Source organism: Eschrichtius robustus, chromosome 16, assembly GCF_028021215.1.
Source record: "Eschrichtius robustus isolate mEscRob2 chromosome 16, mEscRob2.pri, whole genome shotgun sequence".
NCBI classification, from domain to species: Eukaryota; Metazoa; Chordata; class Mammalia; order Artiodactyla; family Eschrichtiidae; genus Eschrichtius; species Eschrichtius robustus.
The window spans coordinates 12385224-12405215 of record NC_090839.1 but is presented as its reverse complement, the minus strand read 5'-3'; the positions used below and the strand labels follow the sequence as shown (position 1 = coordinate 12405215).

Sequence of the window (19992 nt, the reverse complement as noted above, 5' to 3'; positions counted from 1 at the left end):
CTGAGGTCGCGGAAACAGGAGAGCCGCCTAGCGCGCCGCGCTGGTTTCCGGAAGTGGCTGCTGCGGCGACATGCTTGCGGAGCTGGGTTTAATCGGGACCATAGGCGAAGATGATGAGGTGCCGGTGGAGCCAGAGACTGACTCTGAAGACCAGGAGGAGGAGGTATGAGCCGATCGGGGTGGGAGCGCGGCGGCTGGCAGCCGATGTCCTTGACTGCTTCCTTTCCCCGTGGTGCCTCAGGTCCCTGCCCCCAAGGGCTCAGCATCCTCTGCCAGGCCGGCAAGTGTCCCTGGGTCTCACCCGGACCCCCAGATCTTCCTCAGTTTGCTCGCCACTAGCTTTTCCTCACCTCCGCGCCTGTGCCCGTGCTATTCTGTGTCGCCTTGGTGAACTCAGTACCCATTCACTGAACTGATATTTAATCCAGGCGCTGTGTCATAGAGATCCAGAGACAGAGTCAGTCCTGGTTCCTAGTCAAGGAGCCATGGTTATCCATGCGTTCATTAAGTCAGTATTCATTCAATATTTATATGTGCTACACCTAGTGTTAAGCATTCAGGACACAGCGGTGAACAAGAAGGGCAAGGAACACCGCTCTCCTGAAGCTTATGTTGTGGTGGGGAGTTAGAGACATTAAGCAGCATGGCAGTTAAAAAGGGACCGGTGTCATGAAAAGGTGCTCACCCTTTAAAGCTCCAGCTCAAGTGTTTTCCCTTCTATGGCCTCATCTGCTTACTGACACCTATGGTTTGAGCATCCCTCGGCCTCTACAAATTCAGCTTTTCCAAAGCTGAACTCTGGTCTCCCTCACCCTCCCAACCTGCTTCATCTCAAGCCAGAAACCTTGGAGTTATCCAGCCTCTCTCCCCTCCAGTGTTCTGCAGGCTACCTCAGAAATCTCTCTTAAGCTTCTTCCCCCCTCAGTCCACACTGCTTCCACCCTAGTCCAGGACACACTGCCATCTTGTACCTGGATACCTACAATCCTAACATACCTGGTCTCTAACTGTTTATCTTGTCGCCACCTCCCTCCCCCCAAGTGTATTTTCCACTTAGCAGCCAGAATCTTTTTGTTTCTTGAATGGAAAACTATCATAGAAAAATTATCACTTACATGTGGAATCTAAAATATGACACAAATGAACATATCTATGGAACAAAAACAGACTCACAAATATAGGGAACAGACTTGTGGTTGCCAAGGGGGGGTGGGGGGAGGGAAAGACTGGGAGTGTGGGGTTAGCAGATGCAAACTATTATGTATAGGATGGGTAAACAACAAGGTCCTACTGTAGAGCACAGGGAACTATATTCAATACCCTGTGATAAACCATAATGGGAAAGAATATGAAGAAGAATATATATGTATAACTGAGTCACTTTGCTGTACAGCAGAAATTAAACACAACATTGTAAATCAACCATACTTCAATAAAATTTTTTTAAAAATTTGTCATAGAAAAGGACTGAAGGAAATATGGCAAATGATAATACTAAACTTCAAGTTTAGCTTGAAGTGCTATACAATTACCGATTTAAACTAGGTACTGGAGAAATGAGATATAATCATTACTAATAAAGTTTAGGGTCAGAGTTCTTATGAAATTGTTTAACTCAAGTAAGAAAAAAAAATCAGTATAGCACTTTTTAGTTCTCAGGGTTTTTTCTTCTGTTTATCCTCCTGAAGCCATAGTTCAGCCAGTTCTCCTTCCTTTCCCATTTCCAAATGTATGAGTTAAAAAAATTTTTGTTGTTGTTATTTATTTCTAACTTAATTGAATTGTGGTCAGAGAACAGAGTCTGTATAATATTGATTTTTTTGAACTTACTGAAGATTTGCTTAAAAGGAATACTATGTGATCAGTTTTTGCAACTATTCCACGTGTGCTTAGAAAGAATGTACATGCTCTAGTGCAGTGTTCTCTATATGTTCATTGGAATAAAGCTTATTAATTGTGCTGTTCAAATTTTCTACGGACTTACTCATTTTTTTTGTCTGCTTGATCTGTCAATTATTGAGATGTGTTAAAATCTCCCAGGACAATTGTAGATTATTCTACTTCTTGTCATCTGTCAGCTTTTGCCCTGTATATTTCTGTTCTCTTATTGGGTACCCTCATTTCCTTCTTCTTTTTCCAGTGTTCTTTCATCTCCGTCCCATAGTCATCCTGCTTCTCCCTCTTCCCAGGGGCCCATTGTGCTGGGCAGAAAGCAGAAAGCCTTGCAGAAGAACCGCAGTGCTGATTTCAACCCTGACTTTATTTTCACTGAGAAGGAGGGGATGTACGATGGCAGCTGGGCCATGGCTGACGTCATGAGCCAGCTCAAGAAGAAGGTGAGAATGACACAGATAGGCAGTTCCAGGCCGTGGGCTGTTAGGGTTGGACAGTGGGCTTCAGGGTCCAGTGGTTTAGGAATGCCAAATGTTACATATAAATTGCTTAAAAAATGGACATAGCTATGTTACAATCGTCTCTTTTCTAGGTGTTCGCTCCTTGTTTTGAATGTTAGAAAGAAACCTTTTTTATGTTGGTTTGTAACAAAGAACAATCTAGCAGCCATCCTCGGTAGTGGTGTTTTTGAAGGCTTGACTCTGCCCCACAGATACTATCACTCTCTGTCACTTGCCAGGTGATCTCATGTGGCCTTTCTGTTTAGGGTCCCTGGTTCCCACACATCACAGCCAAAACTGCCGTGAATGTCACTGTCCTCTGCTTGTTTGCCAAGACCCTGTGCTTTTCTTTGAATCTGGTTAACAAGCTAGAAGGTGCTTAAAAGTTGTTTTCCATTTCACGTGCTTCCGAGGGAAATACTGCCTGCTCAGGGCAGTTTAATCCAGACCCTGCTGGTCCTTGTTCTGTTTCAAATAAAACAGCATTGCCTTTTCAAAGTCATCTTGAGCGGGTTTTTTTTTCCTTTTCATGTGTACTTCATGTAGTTACCGACTTGGTCTTACAGCGCTTACATTCTAGCAGGGTAGAAAATGACTAGACAAACAATTAAGCCATTCCTTATGGCTGTGGTAAGCGCTGTAGCAGTTCAGGGTGCTTTGAGCGTGCATCAAGGGGGCCTGCCACTACCTCACCTTTCGAAAGTTTTAGCAAGATCCAGTGTTACCTGAATTTGCTCGCCTTTCAACAGTTTGATAGGCTAAATTATGTCCGATGGGCAAGGGGAAGAGTTTTTCCAAGTAGCATTCAGATACAATGTGACATCTCTTGGTAACTGTATCATTCTCAATAGTAAACACCTTCTACAATGTGGGTGTTCTTACTGGTTCCAGGTAATTTGAAGTTTTTTCACAAAAAGACCATTTATTTAATGGTTTTTTGTTTGCTTGTTTGTTTTGTTGTAAATAATCTATGGATTGATTAATCTGTCCAAGTACAGATGAGCTTTTTCTATATTTAACATCTGAGACCCTACCTTAAGAAGCCCTTTGCTTTATCTCTTTCCCATACGTATGTTTCTTTTTCATCTCTTTATTTTTATCTGTAGAGGGCAGCCACGACATTAGATGAGAAGATTGAGAAAGTTCGAAAGAAGAGGAAAACAGAGGTGAGTAAGCAAAGCAGTTACTTCTCTTTGTAGGTGAGCCCTGAGCTTTACTCTCAGTGTGACCACACCATTTCTCTTGGAGCCTAGGTTGCAGTACGGCTGGTGCAGGCAGGCTTTCTCTGTGTGTCTGTGGTTAATAGTCACGAAGAATCCGCATAGTTTTCTCCCAGGCCTGAGAGCATAATATTGCTCTTCATAGGTTCTGGATTTCCTGAAGTTTGTAGTCGCCTTGCATTATTACAGTTTCTTTTTCTAGGATAAAGAAGCCAAGTCTGGGAAGTCGGAGAAGGAGAAAGAAGCAAAGGAGGGCTCTGAACCGGAGGAGCAGAAAGACTTTGAAGGGAAAGATGAGGAAGCCACAGAAGATGAAGAATCAGAGACTGACTACTCGTCAGCTGATGAGAACGTCCTCACCAAAGCAGGTAGGCGATACTGTCAGAAATGGGGACTGGAAATTGGAGTGTTCGCTTTTACTTTGTAGGTTATCCTATGCTCTTCTACACAGTTAAATTTAAGATCTCCATGTCGACCTCCTTTCTTTTTTTAAATTTATTTACTTACTTATTGGCTGCATTGGGTCTTCGTTGCTGTGCGCGGGCTTTCTCTAGTTGCGGTGAGCGGGGGCTACTCTTCGTTGTGGTGCACGGGCTTCTCATTGCAGTGGCTTCTCTTGTTGCGGAGCACAGGCCCTAGAGCGCATGGGCTTCAGTAGTTGTGGCGCGCAGGCTCGGTAGTTGTGGCACACAGGCTTAGCTGTTCCGTGGCATGTGGGACCTTCCCAGACCAGGGCTCGAACCCATGTCCCCTGCATTGGCAGGCAGATTCTTAACCACTGTGCCACCAGGGAAGTCCTGACTTCTTTTCTTTTAGCTTCTCTTCTTCCTTGGGATTTTGTTAGGGTTGTTGTACTTTGCAGTCAAAGTTCACTCTTTTTCTTTTTCCTTTTTTTTTTTTGGTCATGCTGCGAGGCTCGCGGGATCTTAGTTCCCTGAGCAGGGATCAAACCCAGGCGCCAGCAGTGAAAGCGCCAAGTCCTAGCCACTGGACCGCCAGGGAATTCCCATGTTCACTCTTTTCCTCATCTCCAGCCCCACACAGCTGTTGGCACTTCTATGACTCAAACTTATTTGGGGTGATAGGTCCCCCACCTCAGATGAGTCCAGCCACGTAGTAGGTGCTCCATTAACATCTCTTGCAGAAATGAGTGCTAAAGCATCCTTATGTAGCACAGTGGTTGGGAGCCTTGTCTCTGGAACCTGCCGACTTTGCTTCTTGTCTGACCTCAGGTGAGTGACTTACCTGCACAGCTGCACAGCCTCCTCTTCTGTGAGGCGACGCTGGTGACAGGAGCTCCCTCAGGCTGTTGCATGGATTCAGTGAGGTGTGCGTCCACGTAGTGCGCTTAGGACAGTGTCTAGCAGACTGAGTGCTCAGGAAGTATGAGCCCTGGTCATCAGCTCTCTTTGTCTCCATAGATACACTCAAAGTAAAGGAGCAGAAGAAGAAGAAGAAAGGACAGGTGAGCGTGGGCTTGGACAACAGTGTGCAGCTTGGTTTTACAACCGGAAAGAACTTTAAGGTCATTTAGTTCCCTTTTGGCTGAATTCTCATTCTGTCTTTTGATTTTCTGATGTAGGACACAGGAGGATTTTTTGAAGATGCATCTCAGTATGATGAAAACCTCTCATTCCAGGACATGAACCTTTCCCGCCCGCTTCTGAAGGTAGTGGCTTCTTTTGTCAACCATGGGATTCTTGCAGTCGCCCCATAACTGGGCTGTCTGCCCTGAACCAGGCTCGTGGCCTCCCTGAACTCTGTTGTCCACACAGCTGCCAGAGAACCCTCTTACACAAAGATTTCCGTCTTGGCCTGTACGACCCTGCCCCTTCTGGGCCCCTCTGATGACGTCTCTCAGCAGCCATTCTGCTCTGGCCACACTGGCCTCACTGGCCCTCACACAGGCCAGGCATCTTCTTCCTCAGGGCCTTTGTGCTTGCTATTCCCACTGCCTGGAAGGTTGTCCCAGAAATCTGGTTGGGGTGCTCTTCGCCTCTTTCAGGATTCTACTCAGTATCCCCTGCTCAATGAGACCTTCCCTGACAACCCTTCTGTAAATTGCACTCATCATCCCCTCCCCCCGCCCTTGCCAGCCCCCTTGACTGCTGTAGCTTTCTCCATAGCATTTATCTTCATATGACACGTGTTTGTTTTCGGCCTGTTTTTTCTACTGGATTCTAAGGGCAGGGTTGTTCCTTTTGTTTATCACTATATCCTCAGGGCCTAGAAAAGTGACACACAGTAGGTGGATTGAATGACTGGGAGGGATTGAAACCTGTTTGGAGACCTGCCTAGTTTGTTTTGTGCTGAGACTCCTCCTCCTCTCCTCTCTGACCCTATCTTTTCTTCCTCTTCAGGCCATCACAGCCATGGGCTTCAAGGAGCCCACACCGATCCAGAAGGCATGCATACCTGTGGGTCTGCTGGGGAAGGACATCTGTGCCTGTGCAGCCACTGGGACAGGTAACAAGGATCGGGACTCGGGGGCGGGGGAGGGAGAGGAGGAGGAAGGAGGATGTGCAACATAGAATAGGCTCTGGGTTGACTTACCAAAAGCCCACTTTGCTAAATGTGCAAATATAAATTTTAATGCAATAACATTCTATATTCTGTGTAGTAACTTCCCTTTTAAAAAAATATTAATATATATTTTTCTATTTTTTTTTTTAAATAGAAACTCTTTACTTTTTTAAAATAGGGTAGTCACAAGTCACAGGTTTCAGGTGGTCTGGTGAAGGTCATTTTTATTTAATCCTATCAGGGTGTCTCTGTGACCATGACCTCCTATCACTCCCATGATAGGCCCCTGTCATAGGAGTAAAGATTTTATAAAAGGGATGTTTATCACAACATTGTGTATTAGTGCAGTTAATTATATAGTCATGTAATGGAATAGAATAGAAATAGTCATGTAATAAAATACGATGCAACCATTTAAAAAAAGTAGAGTACTTAAAGAAATAGGAAAATATGTTTTTTTTAAAGGGAAGTTACTAAACAATATATAGTCTTATTGCATTAAAATTAATATTTTTGTATTTTTGTCCATTAAAAAAAAGATTGGTGATATAGATACTGTTTTGGTAATGCTTACCTCTGGTTGGCTGAACTGTGGGTGATTTTTATTGTTTTGGTTTTTTTTGTTGTTTTTTTTGTATTTCCCAGATTTCTTACATTGACCATGTGATTGATTGATTGATTGATTTTTTAAATTTATTTTATTTATTTATTTTTGGCTGTGTTGGTTCTTCGTTGCTGTGTGCGGGCTTTCTCTAGTTGCAGCGAGCGGGGGCTACTCTTTGTTGCGGTGCACAGGCTTCTCACTGCGGTGGCTTCTCTTGTTGCAGAGCACGGGCTCTAGCCACGAGGGCTTCAGTAGTTGTGGCATGTGGGCTCAGTAGTTGTGGCTCGCGGGCTCTAGAGTGCAGGCTCAGTAGTTGTGGCGCACGGGCTTAGTTGCTCCACGGCATGTGGGATCTTCCCGGACCAGGGCTCAAACCTGTGTCCCCTGCATTGGCAGGTGGATTCTTAACCACTGCGCCACCAGGGAAGCCCTGACCATGTGATTTAAAACCAGAATAAAAGTTTTATGAAAAATAAGTTGCTTCATTTCCCTCTGAGTAGATATGTAGGTTTTCTGTGTGCAGGTGAAAACCTGGACCTGGGAAGGACAGAAGCTCTTCTCATTTTGCTTTTCCTGCTGCCCTTCCCTCCAGGTAAAACTGCAGCTTTTGCTCTGCCCGTCTTGGAGCGTCTGATCTACAAACCCTGCCAGGCTCCGGTGACCCGCGTGCTGGTGCTGGTTCCCACCCGGGAACTGGGCATCCAGGTGCACTCCGTCACCAGGCAGCTGGCCCAGTTCTGCAGTGTCACCACCTGCCTGGCTGTGGGTGAGTGTCTGGCTGAGGGCTGGCTGCCTCTGAGAGGGTGTGACGTGGTGGAGGGTGGATGTGCACCACTGTCTGAGGGGGACGGGTGCAGGAAAGCCTTCACGTGATTGAAACCACTTAAAAACCAGATAACATTTTCATAGTAGATAGTGAGGGGGGATGGGGAGGGGGTTTGACTGAGACTTAAGCAGCCTTGCAAAATGAAACTTCAAAATTATGAAACAGATTTTTTCTTGATACTGAACAAACTTAGGATATAATTTTGTCTTGCATGAATAATGAATCAAATATTTATTGGGGCAGAATTTTTCTGATGATGTTATATGATAGTGTTATCTAACCTTCATTTTACCCTCCTTATGCGGTAGGAAATTGTAGGTGATTTAGAAAGATTATCAGTTTCGCAGCTGCATCTCTCAGTTGGTGGATGGTTGAATTGTTGTATTCTGAAGTGCCTTTGTGTCATCATCTTTTTTGATTTTTGCACTTAGCACAATTGTGATTAAATAATCTGTCTCTCCCACCATATTGTAAAATCTGCGCAAGTGGGGCCTCTGTCAGTCTTGTGCTCTGCCGTTTGCTCTGCATCTGCCATGGGAGCTGGCAGGTAGCAGGGCTCAGCCCGTACTGGTGAATGACTCAGCTGGCTGCCTGATGGGCTTTTCTTTTTGCAGGCGGCCTAGACGTGAAGTCTCAGGAAGTAGCCCTTCGGGCAGCGCCTGACATCCTCATCGCCACCCCGGGCCGGCTCATTGATCACCTGCACAACTGCCCTTCCTTCCACCTGAGCAGCATCGAGGTGCTCATCCTGGATGAGGCTGACAGGTACACCTGAAATGGTGGGGTCCCCAGGGCCACACCCCGGGACGGGAACCTGCACTCTGCTTGGTCCTACATGGCTCTGACCAGTTCAGCTGTTCATGTTTGAGCCTTTGTCCATCTTAGCCCAGATTATCCTGCTCTTTTTCTGTAATGTGATGGTTAAGAGGGAAGGCAAGTTAAATTCTGGCTCTACCGCTTCCTGAGATTGGGAAACGTTACTTAGATTCTCAAAGCAAATCTTTTCTTGTTTGTAAGTGGGGGATAAGTACCCACCTCATGGTGTTGAGGATTCAAGGAGTAACTCCAGTAAAGTACCAGTGCATAGGGAGGATTCAACCAACAGCCTCGATTACTGTGATGCAGGCTCCCCCTCCTTCCCCCCTTCCTCCTCTTCCCTCCCTCCCTCTCTTCCTTCCTTTCTCTCATTCGTGTCCCATCTGCTCACCTCTTTCCTTCGTGACTCAACAGAATGAACTCTTAATGAACTGGACTGCTGTGGAGGTGGCAGGGTAACGAGGCTGTTCAAGTTTACTCTCAAACTGAAGCATCTCCAAACTAACCAGGTCCTTAACCAAGTTTCTCATCCTCTGTGCCCCTCCCCCGCTTCCCATCCCACTGAAGGGCAACTTCATCCTTCTAGTTGTTCAGGCCATATTCTCAGTGCCATTCTTGTCTCCTCATTTCCTCACCCCCCAGGATATCCATTGGTAAATCCCATCCACACACTCCCACTTTGGGGCTTCTCTTCTGCATCGTCGTTCCCTCAGCTGGGAATGACCTCCTTTACCGTCTCAGGTTTCTGCTCCAGCTGTCACTTTGCTGGCCACTCTATAACAGTTACTGGGACTTCCCTGGTGGTCCAGTGGTTAAGAATCCGCTTGCCAGTGCAGGGGACACGGGTTCGATCCCTGGTCCGGGAAGATCCCACATGCCGCGGAGCAACTAAGCCCGTGCGCCACAACTACTGAGCCTGCACGCCACAACTACTGAAGCCCGTGCGCCTAGGGCCTGTGCTCTGCAACAAGAGAAGCCACTGCAATGAGAAGCCCACGCACCACAATGAAGAGTAGCCACCGTTCACCGCAACTAGAGAGAAAAGCCTGTGCGCAGCAACGAAGACCCAATGCAGCCCCCCAAAATAAATAAATAAATAAATGAAATATTTTCCTAAAAAAACGAAAAAAACCAGTTCCTCCCTTCCCCCCACACCCCCGCCTCGTCCTTCCCTTCCTGCCTTATGTTCTCTGAGGTGCTACACCTCCTTGACTTCCTGCATTGTTACCTGAATGCTCGTGTGGTGGCTGTGTCCCTCTTCTCCCCAGAACTTCATGTTCAAGAAGGGCCGGCTTTGTGTTTGTGTTGCCTGCTGCCACATCCCAGTGCCAGGGCTGTGTCTAGAATCTAGCAGGTGCACAGTAGGTGTTGAATAACTGGTCGACTGCCTCCCCCGAGCATTCTTGAGGCCTGAAGGAGGTAAAGGAGATCGTTCTAAGCCAAGGGAACATGATCTGATTTAGGTTTTAAATATCAAAAATATCAGTGTCTCAAAAGACCAAGAAAGGCTGTGGAAGTTTCAGATTGAGACCAAAGAGACACGACAACTAAAGGTGATACCTGTTCCTCAACTGCAGCCTGAACTGGACGAGAAATACTGTAAAGGATTGGGTGGGTTGAAAAAATTGGAGTCACAGTAATCTCACAGATGACTATTATCTGCAAAGAGAAAGAGGTTCCTTTCCTAGTGGAGAGAGCTGGTAGACACCACTTCAACCAAGTGACCAAACTGCGATGCTGGAGCAAACTGACCGTCTGTCTCCGGATGGAGTGAGAGTGAGGTGCACGGCTGCCCCCCACCCCGCTCCCAGCAATGATTGTTGAATCCAGTCACTGGGGAATAATTAGACATATTCAGAGTGTGAAAAAGGATGAGAGGACTTTCTAGACTAAGGGAGACTAAAGAGATGTGACAACCAAGTACAACGTAGGAACTGTCATTCCTGGACTAAAAAAATTAAAAGACAGCTATAGAATGACGTTTTGGGGACAGTTAGGGAAAACTGAATATACATTGTACTTTACTTTAGGTATCATTCAGACACTTGAATTTCTCAGGTGTGATAACGACATTGTGTTTATGTAGGAGAAAGTCACCGTTCTTAGGGAATGTGTGCTGAAATATTTAGGGGTCCGGTGTCATGATATCTGCAACTTAATAGCAAATGATTCAGCAAAAGAAAAAAGAAAGACTAAGCAAATATGGCCAAATGATAATTCTTGGTGAATCTTGGAAAAAAGGGTAAAATAACACTAATAAAATAAGTAAATAAATGAGCCTGAAACATAACCAATGACAGTATCGAAACATCGCCTGTGCAGTGTTTTCTGTCCTTCATCGATACAGATGCAAGCTCAGTCCGTTTGTCTTGATTCCTCCCCTCCCCTGCTTGCCAGGATGCTGGACGAGTACTTTGAGGAGCAGATGAAGGAGATCATCCGGATGTGTTCCCACCACCGCCAGACCATGCTCTTCTCAGCCACGATGACGGATGAGGTGGGCTGTAGGGAACAGAGGGGCGGCGCAGAGGACCCCGGGCTGAGCTGGAGCACTGGCTTGCCTCCCTCCCTGCCTCCTGACAGGCTGGTCAGCATCCCTGCCTTTGTGCCTGGCAGGTGAAAGATCTGGCTTCTGTCTCCTTGAAGAATCCTGTCCGGATATTTGTGAACAGCAACACGGACGTGGCCCCCTTCTTGCGGCAGGAGTTCATCCGGATCCGGCCAAACCGGGAAGGGGACCGGGAAGCCATCGTGGCAGGTGAAAGCCCAGGGTGGGACTGAGCAGGGAGGGCTGCTCGACTCCCCTGAGCTTCACACCGAAGTGTTGGTTTTTCCCCGGCGACTCCTCCATCCGGTCTCCGCTACCCCAGTGTGTGGTACTGCTGTTCCTCTGCTCCGTACTTTCACCACGAGTTCTTCCTCCCTTTCCTTCATCGCTTCACCTCCCTTCCACCGTCCAGTCCTCTTTATGTCCTGCTGAACTCCTAGCCACTTCCCTCCAGCTGCCCCTCTGGCCCTTCGTCCAGGCCACTACTGTGTCACCTGGATTGTTGCAGCGGCCTCTGACCTGGCCGTCTGCTTCCACCCTGTCCTGTGGAAGTGCCTTCTCCACACTGCAGACCATTTAAAAGGATCATTTACAAACAAGCATTCGCTCCTGTTCCTTCGCTGTTTAAACCCTCTGGTGTCTTCCATTGCTCTTAGACTGAAATCCATGCTCCCTAGCGAGTCCTGTAAGACCCCTGGACCTGCCCCGGCCTGCCCGGAGCCCCCTGCCTGCCCGGAGCCCCCGGCCTTGGCGCCTTAGCTCATGGTGCTCCAGCCACACCTGCCTGCTTTCGCTTTCTCAAACCCCCCAAGCTTTTGCTCTTTCCTCTGCCTGGAATCTTCCCCCAAATCTTCTCATGGATGAGACTGTCTTGTCATTCAGCCTACTGTCACCTCCTCAGAGAGGCCAGCCCTGAAGCTGCCGCATCTTCTCTTCATTCTCTCCCGGCATTTACCGCCCTCAAGAACTGGGACTCGGCCTCTCCGGCTCTGCCCTGGAGTGGGAGGCTCCGCAAGGCAGGGGCCTCACCTGCCGCCCCCGAACCAGGCACAGCAGCCGCTTTGCAGGCGAGGAGGGAGGACGTGCTGGAGGCGGCCTCCTGCTCACTCTTCTCTCCCTGGCAGCTCTGTTGATGAGAACCTTCACTGACCACGTGATGCTGTTCACCCAGACCAAGAAGCAGGCCCACCGCATGCACATCCTCCTGGGGCTGATGGGGCTGCAGGTGGGCGAGCTCCACGGCAACCTGTCACAGACGCAGCGGTTGGAGGCCCTCCGGTAAAGTTTCTGGGGCTGAGGCTCCCACCCATCCTTCAGAGAGGGCTCTCTTCATTCCAAAGACGGAAAGTACCATCCAGAGGTCATGTTTGAGCGATACCAGGGGATACAGTACAGTTCCCCACTTCAAAAATTTTAGCCTAACCATTCTAAGGTCATGTCTTAGATATAGTCAGAACTTTGACTTTGTAGAAAATGATACTCTTGCCCCAGGATTTGAGCATGGGAGCTGCTGAGCAGGGTCACAGCAGGAAATTGACTTGGGATGACGCAGCACACATTCTGATCTCTGCAGCCTGTCCAGAGCAGGGGACGTACCCGGGTCTGCTAGAATGCGATCCTGAAGCAAATCCATTTGTATTTCTTGAGCACTTACTTTGCCAGGCCCTGTGCTTTTCCACATGATTTCTTGTTTAACTCTCGCAGAATCGAGTCAGCTTGGTAGGCAAGGAGGAACCTTTAGGACTCTCCACTGATCCTTATTCACACAGGCAGCCGAGAGTTGTTTCTTTTCTTTTTTTTTTTTTTTTTTTTAAATTTATTTATTTATTTTTAGCTGTGTTGGGTCTTCGTTTCTGTGCGAGGGCTTTCTCCAGTTGTGGCAAGTAGGGGCCATTCTTCATCGCGGTGCGCGGGCCTCACTATTCTGGCCTCTCTTGTTGTGGAGCGCAGGCTCCAGACGCGCAGGCTCAGTAATTGTGGCTCACGGGCCTAGTTGCTCCGCGGCATGTGGGATCTTCCCAGACCAGGGCTTGAACCCGTGTCCCCTGCATTGGCAGGCAGATTCTCAATCACTGCGCCACCAAGGAAGCCCCGAGAGTTGTTTCTTAAAGGCTGTTTTGAATGCTGAGGCATTTGCCTCTGCTCCGTGTTATAGTCTAGCTCTGTGGTTCCCAAGCTTCTCTATTTATAGGAATTGCTGTTTAAAGTGGTATACACAAAACTACATTTGCTCTATGTTGTGGGATGTTTGGGGGGCATGTAAGTGTCGTTAGGCTGACATTTAGGATCTGTCTCCACTGTGATGGTCTGTACTCTGCTGCTTGACTCCAGAAGGGTTTGTGTTCTCTTCGCTGGCTCAGGCTTCTGCAGAGTATTGATTAGGGTCAGGTATTCAGAGGAACATGTTTGTGGCTGTTTCCAGGCGCTTTAAGGATGAACAGATTGACATCCTCGTGGCCACAGATGTAGCAGCCCGTGGACTTGACATCGAGGGGGTCAAAACGGTGAGCGGGCCCCGTCTTCCTTGAGCTTTCGCTGGGAGTCCTTTTGCCTCCTCATGTCCCCCTCTCCCCGCCGACTCCCAGGTCTGACTGATGCTTAACTTTGGCCTTCCAGGTCATCAACTTCACGATGCCCAACACCATCAAGCATTATGTCCACCGGGTGGGGCGAACAGCTCGTGCCGGCCGGGCCGGGCGCTCAGTCTCTCTGGTGGGAGAGGAGGAGCGGAAGATGCTGAAGGAGATCGTGAAGGCCGCCAAGGCCCCCGTGAAGGCCCGGACGCCGCCCCAGGGTGAGCAGGCGTCAGTGCCGCGGCTCAGGGCGGTTCGGGTGGGCGGGGGAGCATCCTAGCTGAGACCCCGAAGGACGGGGCAGCGGGCAGAGGGTAATGGGTGAGAGCAGGCGCTTTGCAGTTAGGGGACAGATTTGAATCCCAGCTCTGCCACTCCCTGGCTGAGGGGCCCTGGGCAGGTCTCCGCTTGCCTCTCTGGGCTTTATCCTCTCTGTGTGTGAAAGGGACTGAGGAGAGACTTGTGCCCCAAGTGCTTAGTCATAGGTATTCGCCAGCCTTTGGGAAGAGAAGGCCTCTTCTTAAGGCACCACCCCCACTAACCCTTCCCCACTTCCTCTTGGTGGGGGCCGAGGATGGGGAGGAGGTCAGTACTTATTCTTTCTGTATATCTTTCATTCCTTTTTTACTCATCTGTAGGGGTCATATAAAGCACATCATTAAAAAATTTTTTTTTTAAGTTACAAAAGTAATATGTATTCAGTGTTGGAAAAAAGTTAATCAAATAAGAGTAAAAATGTAATTGTGTGTGAAAGAGCTCACCACTCATAACATTTAGATACACATCTTTTCAAGACCTTTTTTTCCATTCATAGGTCTTTTTATTTCCTTTCATTTAAAAAATTTTCATTTAATTCATTCAGTCTATTGCTATTTATTGTATTCTAAGTATTGGGGATACAGCAGGAAACAAAACAGCTGACACTGTTGGGAAAAAGACACAATAAATAAGCTAATAGTAGGTGTGATTGAGAACGACAGGAGAAGTGCCTACTTTAGAAAAGCTGCAGAGAAAAGGCCTCTGACAGATGGCATTTGAGCCGAGCCCCGGATGACAAGAATGAGATGGCTGTGGGTGGTATGGGGACAGAGTGTGCCAAGCAGGGAAAACCAGGACAAAGCCTCAGAGACAGGAACACACTTGATGTGGGAGTAGAAGACAGGGAGGGCCAGAGGCCTGAGGCCTTTGAGCAAGGGGTAGGCAGAGGTCAGAGAGGTAGGCGGGGGCCACGCTGAGGAGTTTGGAATTTATTCCACGAGCATCAGGAAGCCTTTGGGGAGGTGTTAAGCAGAGAAGCCACACATAAAAAAAAAACAGGGCTTCCCTGGTGGCACAGTGGTTGAGAATCTGCCTGCCAATGCAGGGGACACGGGTTCGAGCCCTGGTCTGGGAAGATCCCACATGCCGCGGAGCAACTAGGCCCGTGAGCCACAACTACTGAGCCTGTGCATCTGGAGCCTGTGCTCCGCAGCAAAAGAGGCTGCGATAGTGAGAGGCCCGCGCACCGCGATGAAGAGTGGCCCCCGCTTGCCACAACTAGAGAAAGCCCTTGCACAGAAACAAAGACCCAACACAGCCAAAAATAAATAAGTAAATAAATAAATAAACTCCAATCTCTTTAAAAAAAAAACCAGTTTTCTGTGTCACTAAATACCCATCTGAGGGCTTCCCTGGTGGCGCAGTGGTTAAGAATCCACCTGCCAATGCAGGGGACACGGGTTCGAGCCCTGGTCTGGGAAGATCCCACATGCCGCGGAGCAACGAGGCCCGTGAGCCACAACTACTGAGCCTGCGCTCTAGAGCCCGCGAGCCACAACTACTGAGGCCGCATGCCAGGACTACCGAAGCCTGTGCGCCTAGAGTCCGTGCTCTGCAGCAAGAGAAGCCACTGCAATGAGAAGCCCGCACACAGCAACGAAGCCCCAACACAGCCAAAAATAAATAAATTAATTAATTTAAAAAAAAATAACCATCTGCGTTGTTTGCATCAGCTACACCATAGTCATCCTTATTTTAAAATCTTTTTTGTTCTTTTCCCCTGAGACGTCATCCTCAAATTCCGGGACAAGATTGAGAAAATGGAGAAGGATGTGTATGCAGTTCTGCAGTTAGAGGCTGAAGAAAAAGAGATGCAAAAGTCAGAAGCCCAGGTGAGGCTGTGAGGAGGGCTCTGGTCCACAGTGCTGCTTAGTCAGCAGACTGCGTGGGCCCCGGCTGGTCTGCCTTCTGATACGCTGTGTCTGCCAAACGTATCATCAGAGCCCCAAGCGTTTACAGGCAGTGGCTTCCTGCAGCTGCCATGTTCTGTATTATCAGGTGTAGGTTTCATGGCAGGCATCCTTTTGCTGTCCCCACAGATCAACACAGCACAGCGGCTCCTGGAGAAAGGGAAGGGGGCACCAAACCCTGAGCCTGAAAGGAGCTGGTTCCAGACCAAAGAAGAGAGGAAGAAGGAAAAAAGTATGTTGGGGAGGTTCCTCAAAAAGCTAAACATAGAATTACCATCAGGCCCAGCAATTCCACTCCTAGGTCTATACCCCAAAGAATAGAAAACAGGGACTCAAACAGATACTTGTATGCCAGTGTTCATTGAAGCATTATTCACAATAGCCAAAGGGTGGAAACAACCATGTCCTTCAGCAGATGAATGGATACACAAAATGTGGTAGGTACATACAATGGGATATTAATTCAGCCATAATGAAGTTCTGGTACATGCCATAAGGATGAACCCTGGAAACATGCTAAGTGAAATAATCCAGACAAAGGGACAAATCTTTATGATTCCACTTATATGAGGTACTAGATAGGCAAATACATAGACACAGAAAGTAGAATAGAGATTACCAGGAGCTGTGGGGAAGGAGTTGTTACCTAATGGTAATAGAGCTTCTGTTTGGGATGATGAAAAAGTTTTAGAAACAGATAATGGTGATGATTGTACAATATTGTGAATGTCATTAATGCTACTGAATTGTACACTAAAGAATGGGTAAAATGGCAAACTTTATGTTGTATGTATTTTGCCACAATTTAAAAATAGTAAGTCAGAAAGATATTTAGATATATATATTCCCTTTTCTCTCCCTTTAAAAAACAAACAAACAAACTCACATTGTCTACACCTTGCTTTTTTCAATGAATTTTGTAGTTTGGAGATCATTTTATGTAGGCACATATATAGCTGCCTTTTTTTCAGTGGCTGTGTGGTCTTCCATCATATGGGTGGATTATAGTTTATTTTAATTAGTTCCCCATTGAGAGACATTGAGGTTGTTTCCAATCTTTTGCTATTATAAACAAGTGACGTAGTGGGTAGCTATACAGATGCCCTTTCACAATTAAGCAAGCATATTTGATTTACAAGGTAAGTTCCAAAAAGTGAAATTGTAGGTCAGAGGCTATGTGTATTTATTATTTTGTTAGGGATTGCAAAATTACCCTCCAAAGAGGTAGTACCAGCATTTAAGAAATACTGTCTATATTTGATGGGACAAAAAATTAAGGTATATGTATGTTAAGTTTCTGTGTTATAAATAGAGTTATAACTATATTGTGGGAAGGGGTGGGAAGTATATCTTTCATAATCTGAGGCAGATATATAATGAATGTCTCTAGTGGATTAATTAAGAAATAGTGGAACAAGCGTGTTATTTAGTGAGATGGAGGTAACCACCAGGAGAGGAAGTGATTGCTGCTTTTCATTTTAAGCCCTTAAATGTATCACTTTTAAATATGTACACTTCTTATTGTAAGTTTAAAAAAAGATTTTATAAAATGGTACCTGAACTCTCACGCTCTCTTCTCATCCCAGTTGCCAAGGCTCTGCAGGAGTTTGACTTAGCCATAAGGGGGAAGAAGAAAAGGAAGAAGTTTATGAAGGATGTCAAGAAAAAGGGGGAGATGACAGTGAGTAGCCTCCCCTTTGGAGTTGGGTCCCTGCCTGAGGATGTGGGTCAAGGCTGCCAGGTCTGTTCCACACTTACATGTCATCCTCTCCCCAGGCAGACGAAAGGTCCCAGTTTGAAATCCTCAAGGCCCAGATGTTTGCTGAGCGGCTGGCCAAGAGGAACCGCAGAGCCAAGCGGGCCCGAGCAATGCCCGAGGAGGAGCCAGCGAGGGGCCCTGGTAGGCAGATGGGGAGCCTGAAGGAGCTGGTAGGAAGGTTCTGCCTGAAACCTGTGCTTGTGGTCAGGGACAAAGGGGAGGGATGATGATAAGAGCCCACATTTTTTGAGTAATGAGTATGTAGGTGTGTACAGCTGTCCTTTATTGGCTCCAAGGGGTGAAGTGACCCCGTGGTTAGTAGGATTTGAACTCAAGCCTTTCTGATTCTGGAGCCTAAATCCTTACCAGCTGCTGCTTGGAGGAGTGGGTCAGGGTAGAATGAGGGGAAGATGTTTTCAGCCCATTTTATGTTTAGGTGGTCCATTCCACCTTTGGACTCTGCAGGCATCCTTTGGAGTGGTTCTTCACACCTGGTACTTATGATTCCTTATCTCTTTTCTGCTGGGATCTGATGTCTTGCTTCCATGTCAATAAAACATCAGGCCAGAGCATCCACTGAACTTGGAACCATTACCTTGAGCTTAAGGGGATTTAGGAGCTTGGGACAAAAAGGCCATATCTAACCCATTCTCTCTGTGCACAGCAAAGAAGCAAAAGCAGGTGAAGAAATCTGTATTTGATGAAGAACTCACCAACACAAGCAAGAAGGCCCTGAAACAGTATCGAGCTGGGTAGGGTTTTAAGTCATCATGGAGTTCTTGGTATTCTGATGAAAGCTATGAATCTTCTCCCTCCTTCCTTCCCCACTCCCAATTCTCATATACCTACAGCTTTATAATGCAGGCATGCCTCGTTTTATTGTACTTTGCTTTATTTCACTTCACAGATATTGCAGTTTTTACAAATTGAAGGTTTGTGGCAACCCTGCGTTGTCAGATGATGGTTAGCCTTTTTTTAGCAATAGAGTATTTTTATTTTTTTAATTTTTATTTATTTATTTTCTGGCTGTGCCACACACTTGCAGGATCTTAGTTCCCCAACCAGGGATCGAACCCGGGTCCCAGCAGTGAAAGTGCGGAGTCCTAACCACTGGACCGCCAGGGAATTCCCAGCAATAGAGTATTTTTAAATTAACATATGTGCATTGTTTTTTTTAGACATAATGCTATTGCACACTTTTTTAAGAGACTATAGTATAGTGTAAACGTAACTGTTACATGCATTGGGAAACCAAAAAATCCGTGTGACTTGCTTTATTGCGATACTCACTTTATTGCAGTGGTCTGGAGCCAAACCCTCAATATCTTTGAGGTCTGCCTGTATATAATTTCAAGGGCTCCTGTCTGCCCCCCCCCCCCGCCAGCCCATCTGTGGATTCCCAGGGTGAGAGTAAGAGAAGTGTTAAGGCCCTCCTGCCTTTGAGGTGAAATAGCACATTTTTGGTTCAGAAATAGAGCTTTCTCTCAGGGGAGTGATAGAACCCCAAAGAAAGGATTCTGGTGTGCTCTTGGGAATGTGCTGTTCCTCCCCACATCCTCTGGGCTGGGGTTGGTGGCTGGGTAAGCTAAGTTACCCAAGCAGTTTTATTATATACACAAGAAGGAAGGGCCTCTTCCAGTCTTGTTTTTGCTGGGCCCTGACTTCCATAAACCCATGTTATCAGGTGGAAGAACACAGACTTAGAACCTCAGGCCCTGAAAATGACGCATCTGTGGTGCTGCTGCTTTGTGTGGGAGCTGGTAGGATGGGGGGGTGAAACATTGCCTGCTTGTCCAACATTTTGCCTTCTTCTCTCATTCACAGCCCCTCCTTTGAAGAAAGAAAACAATTGGGCTTGCCCCACCAGAGACGAGGAGGAAACTTTAAATCTAAATCCAGGTAATGTTTGCAGTTCTGGAGGACCAGAGGCTATGAGTGGGGTGGGAGAGGAAAGCTTTCCTGGGAAAGGAGCTTCTCTTTCCTCTTTCTGGTCTTGGGGTTGGTCTTTACCCTGCTCATTTTCTTCATAGGTACAAGAGAAGGAAGTAGCCATGGTGGCCTGAAGAAGTTCATGGGGCGGCTCTTAGATCCCTTCTTTGTGGGAAGTCATCCTGGTTTGGTCTCTCTTTTCTCTGTTTGTAAAAAAAATTCTTTAAAACTTTAATACATCTTTGTCATTTGTACATTAAAGAAACGGAAAAGTTGGGGGTGGTGGTGGTATATAGCTGTTTCCTAAGCATCCTTGTCAGCCAAGGCTCCTTTCTTGATTAGCTTTCACGTAAAGAAAATACTAGGGACTTCCCTGGTGGCGCAGTGGCTAAGAATCTGCCTGCCAATGCAGGGGACACAGGTTCAGGCCCTGGTCCAGGAAGATCCCATATGCCGTGGAGCAACTAAGCCTGTGCGCCACAACTACTGAGCCTACGCTGTAGAACCCGCGAGCCACAACTACTGAGCCCGCACGTCTAGAGCCCGTGCTCCACAACAAGAGAAGCCACCACG

General features: G+C 47.1%; 1 protein-coding gene across 2 annotated transcripts; it reads left to right on the top strand.

The window, feature by feature from the left end:
• Position 1: 1 nt before the first annotated feature.
• On the top strand, positions 2 to 19654 carry DDX27 (DEAD-box helicase 27). Of its 2 annotated transcripts, XM_068523784.1 has the most exons (21): positions 2 to 163; positions 2190 to 2336; positions 3500 to 3559; positions 3816 to 3981; positions 5035 to 5078; positions 5196 to 5282; positions 5974 to 6079; positions 7333 to 7506; positions 8181 to 8331; positions 10780 to 10879; positions 10999 to 11140; positions 12055 to 12208; positions 13353 to 13434; positions 13547 to 13724; positions 15547 to 15653; positions 15861 to 15963; positions 17318 to 17412; positions 17508 to 17631; positions 18155 to 18242; positions 19315 to 19389; positions 19521 to 19654. In XM_068523784.1, the coding sequence occupies exons 1-21, from the start codon at positions 71 to 73 to the stop codon at positions 19537 to 19539; spliced, it is 2295 nt and encodes a 764-aa protein (XP_068379885.1). In that variant the 5' UTR covers positions 2 to 70; the 3' UTR covers positions 19540 to 19654. The 2 variants fall into 2 exon arrangements, with proteins under 2 accessions (XP_068379885.1, XP_068379886.1); XM_068523785.1 differs by lacking the exons at positions 10780 to 10879; positions 10999 to 11140; positions 12055 to 12208.
• The last annotated feature ends 338 nt before the right edge of the window (positions 19655 to 19992 follow it).

Bases quoted from the DNA above. Each gene is read 5' to 3' on its own strand.
- DDX27 (XM_068523784.1), top strand. From the start codon at position 71: ATGCTTGCGGAGCTGGGTTTAATCGGGACCATAGGCGAAGATGATGAG. The intron at 8,332-10,779 runs GTACACCTGAAA...CCTGCTTGCCAG, and splicing joins ATCCTGGATGAGGCTGACAG to GATGCTGGACGAGTACTTTG. The intron at 18,243-19,314 runs GTAGGGTTTTAA...TCTCATTCACAG, and splicing joins CTGAAACAGTATCGAGCTGG to CCCCTCCTTTGAAGAAAGAA.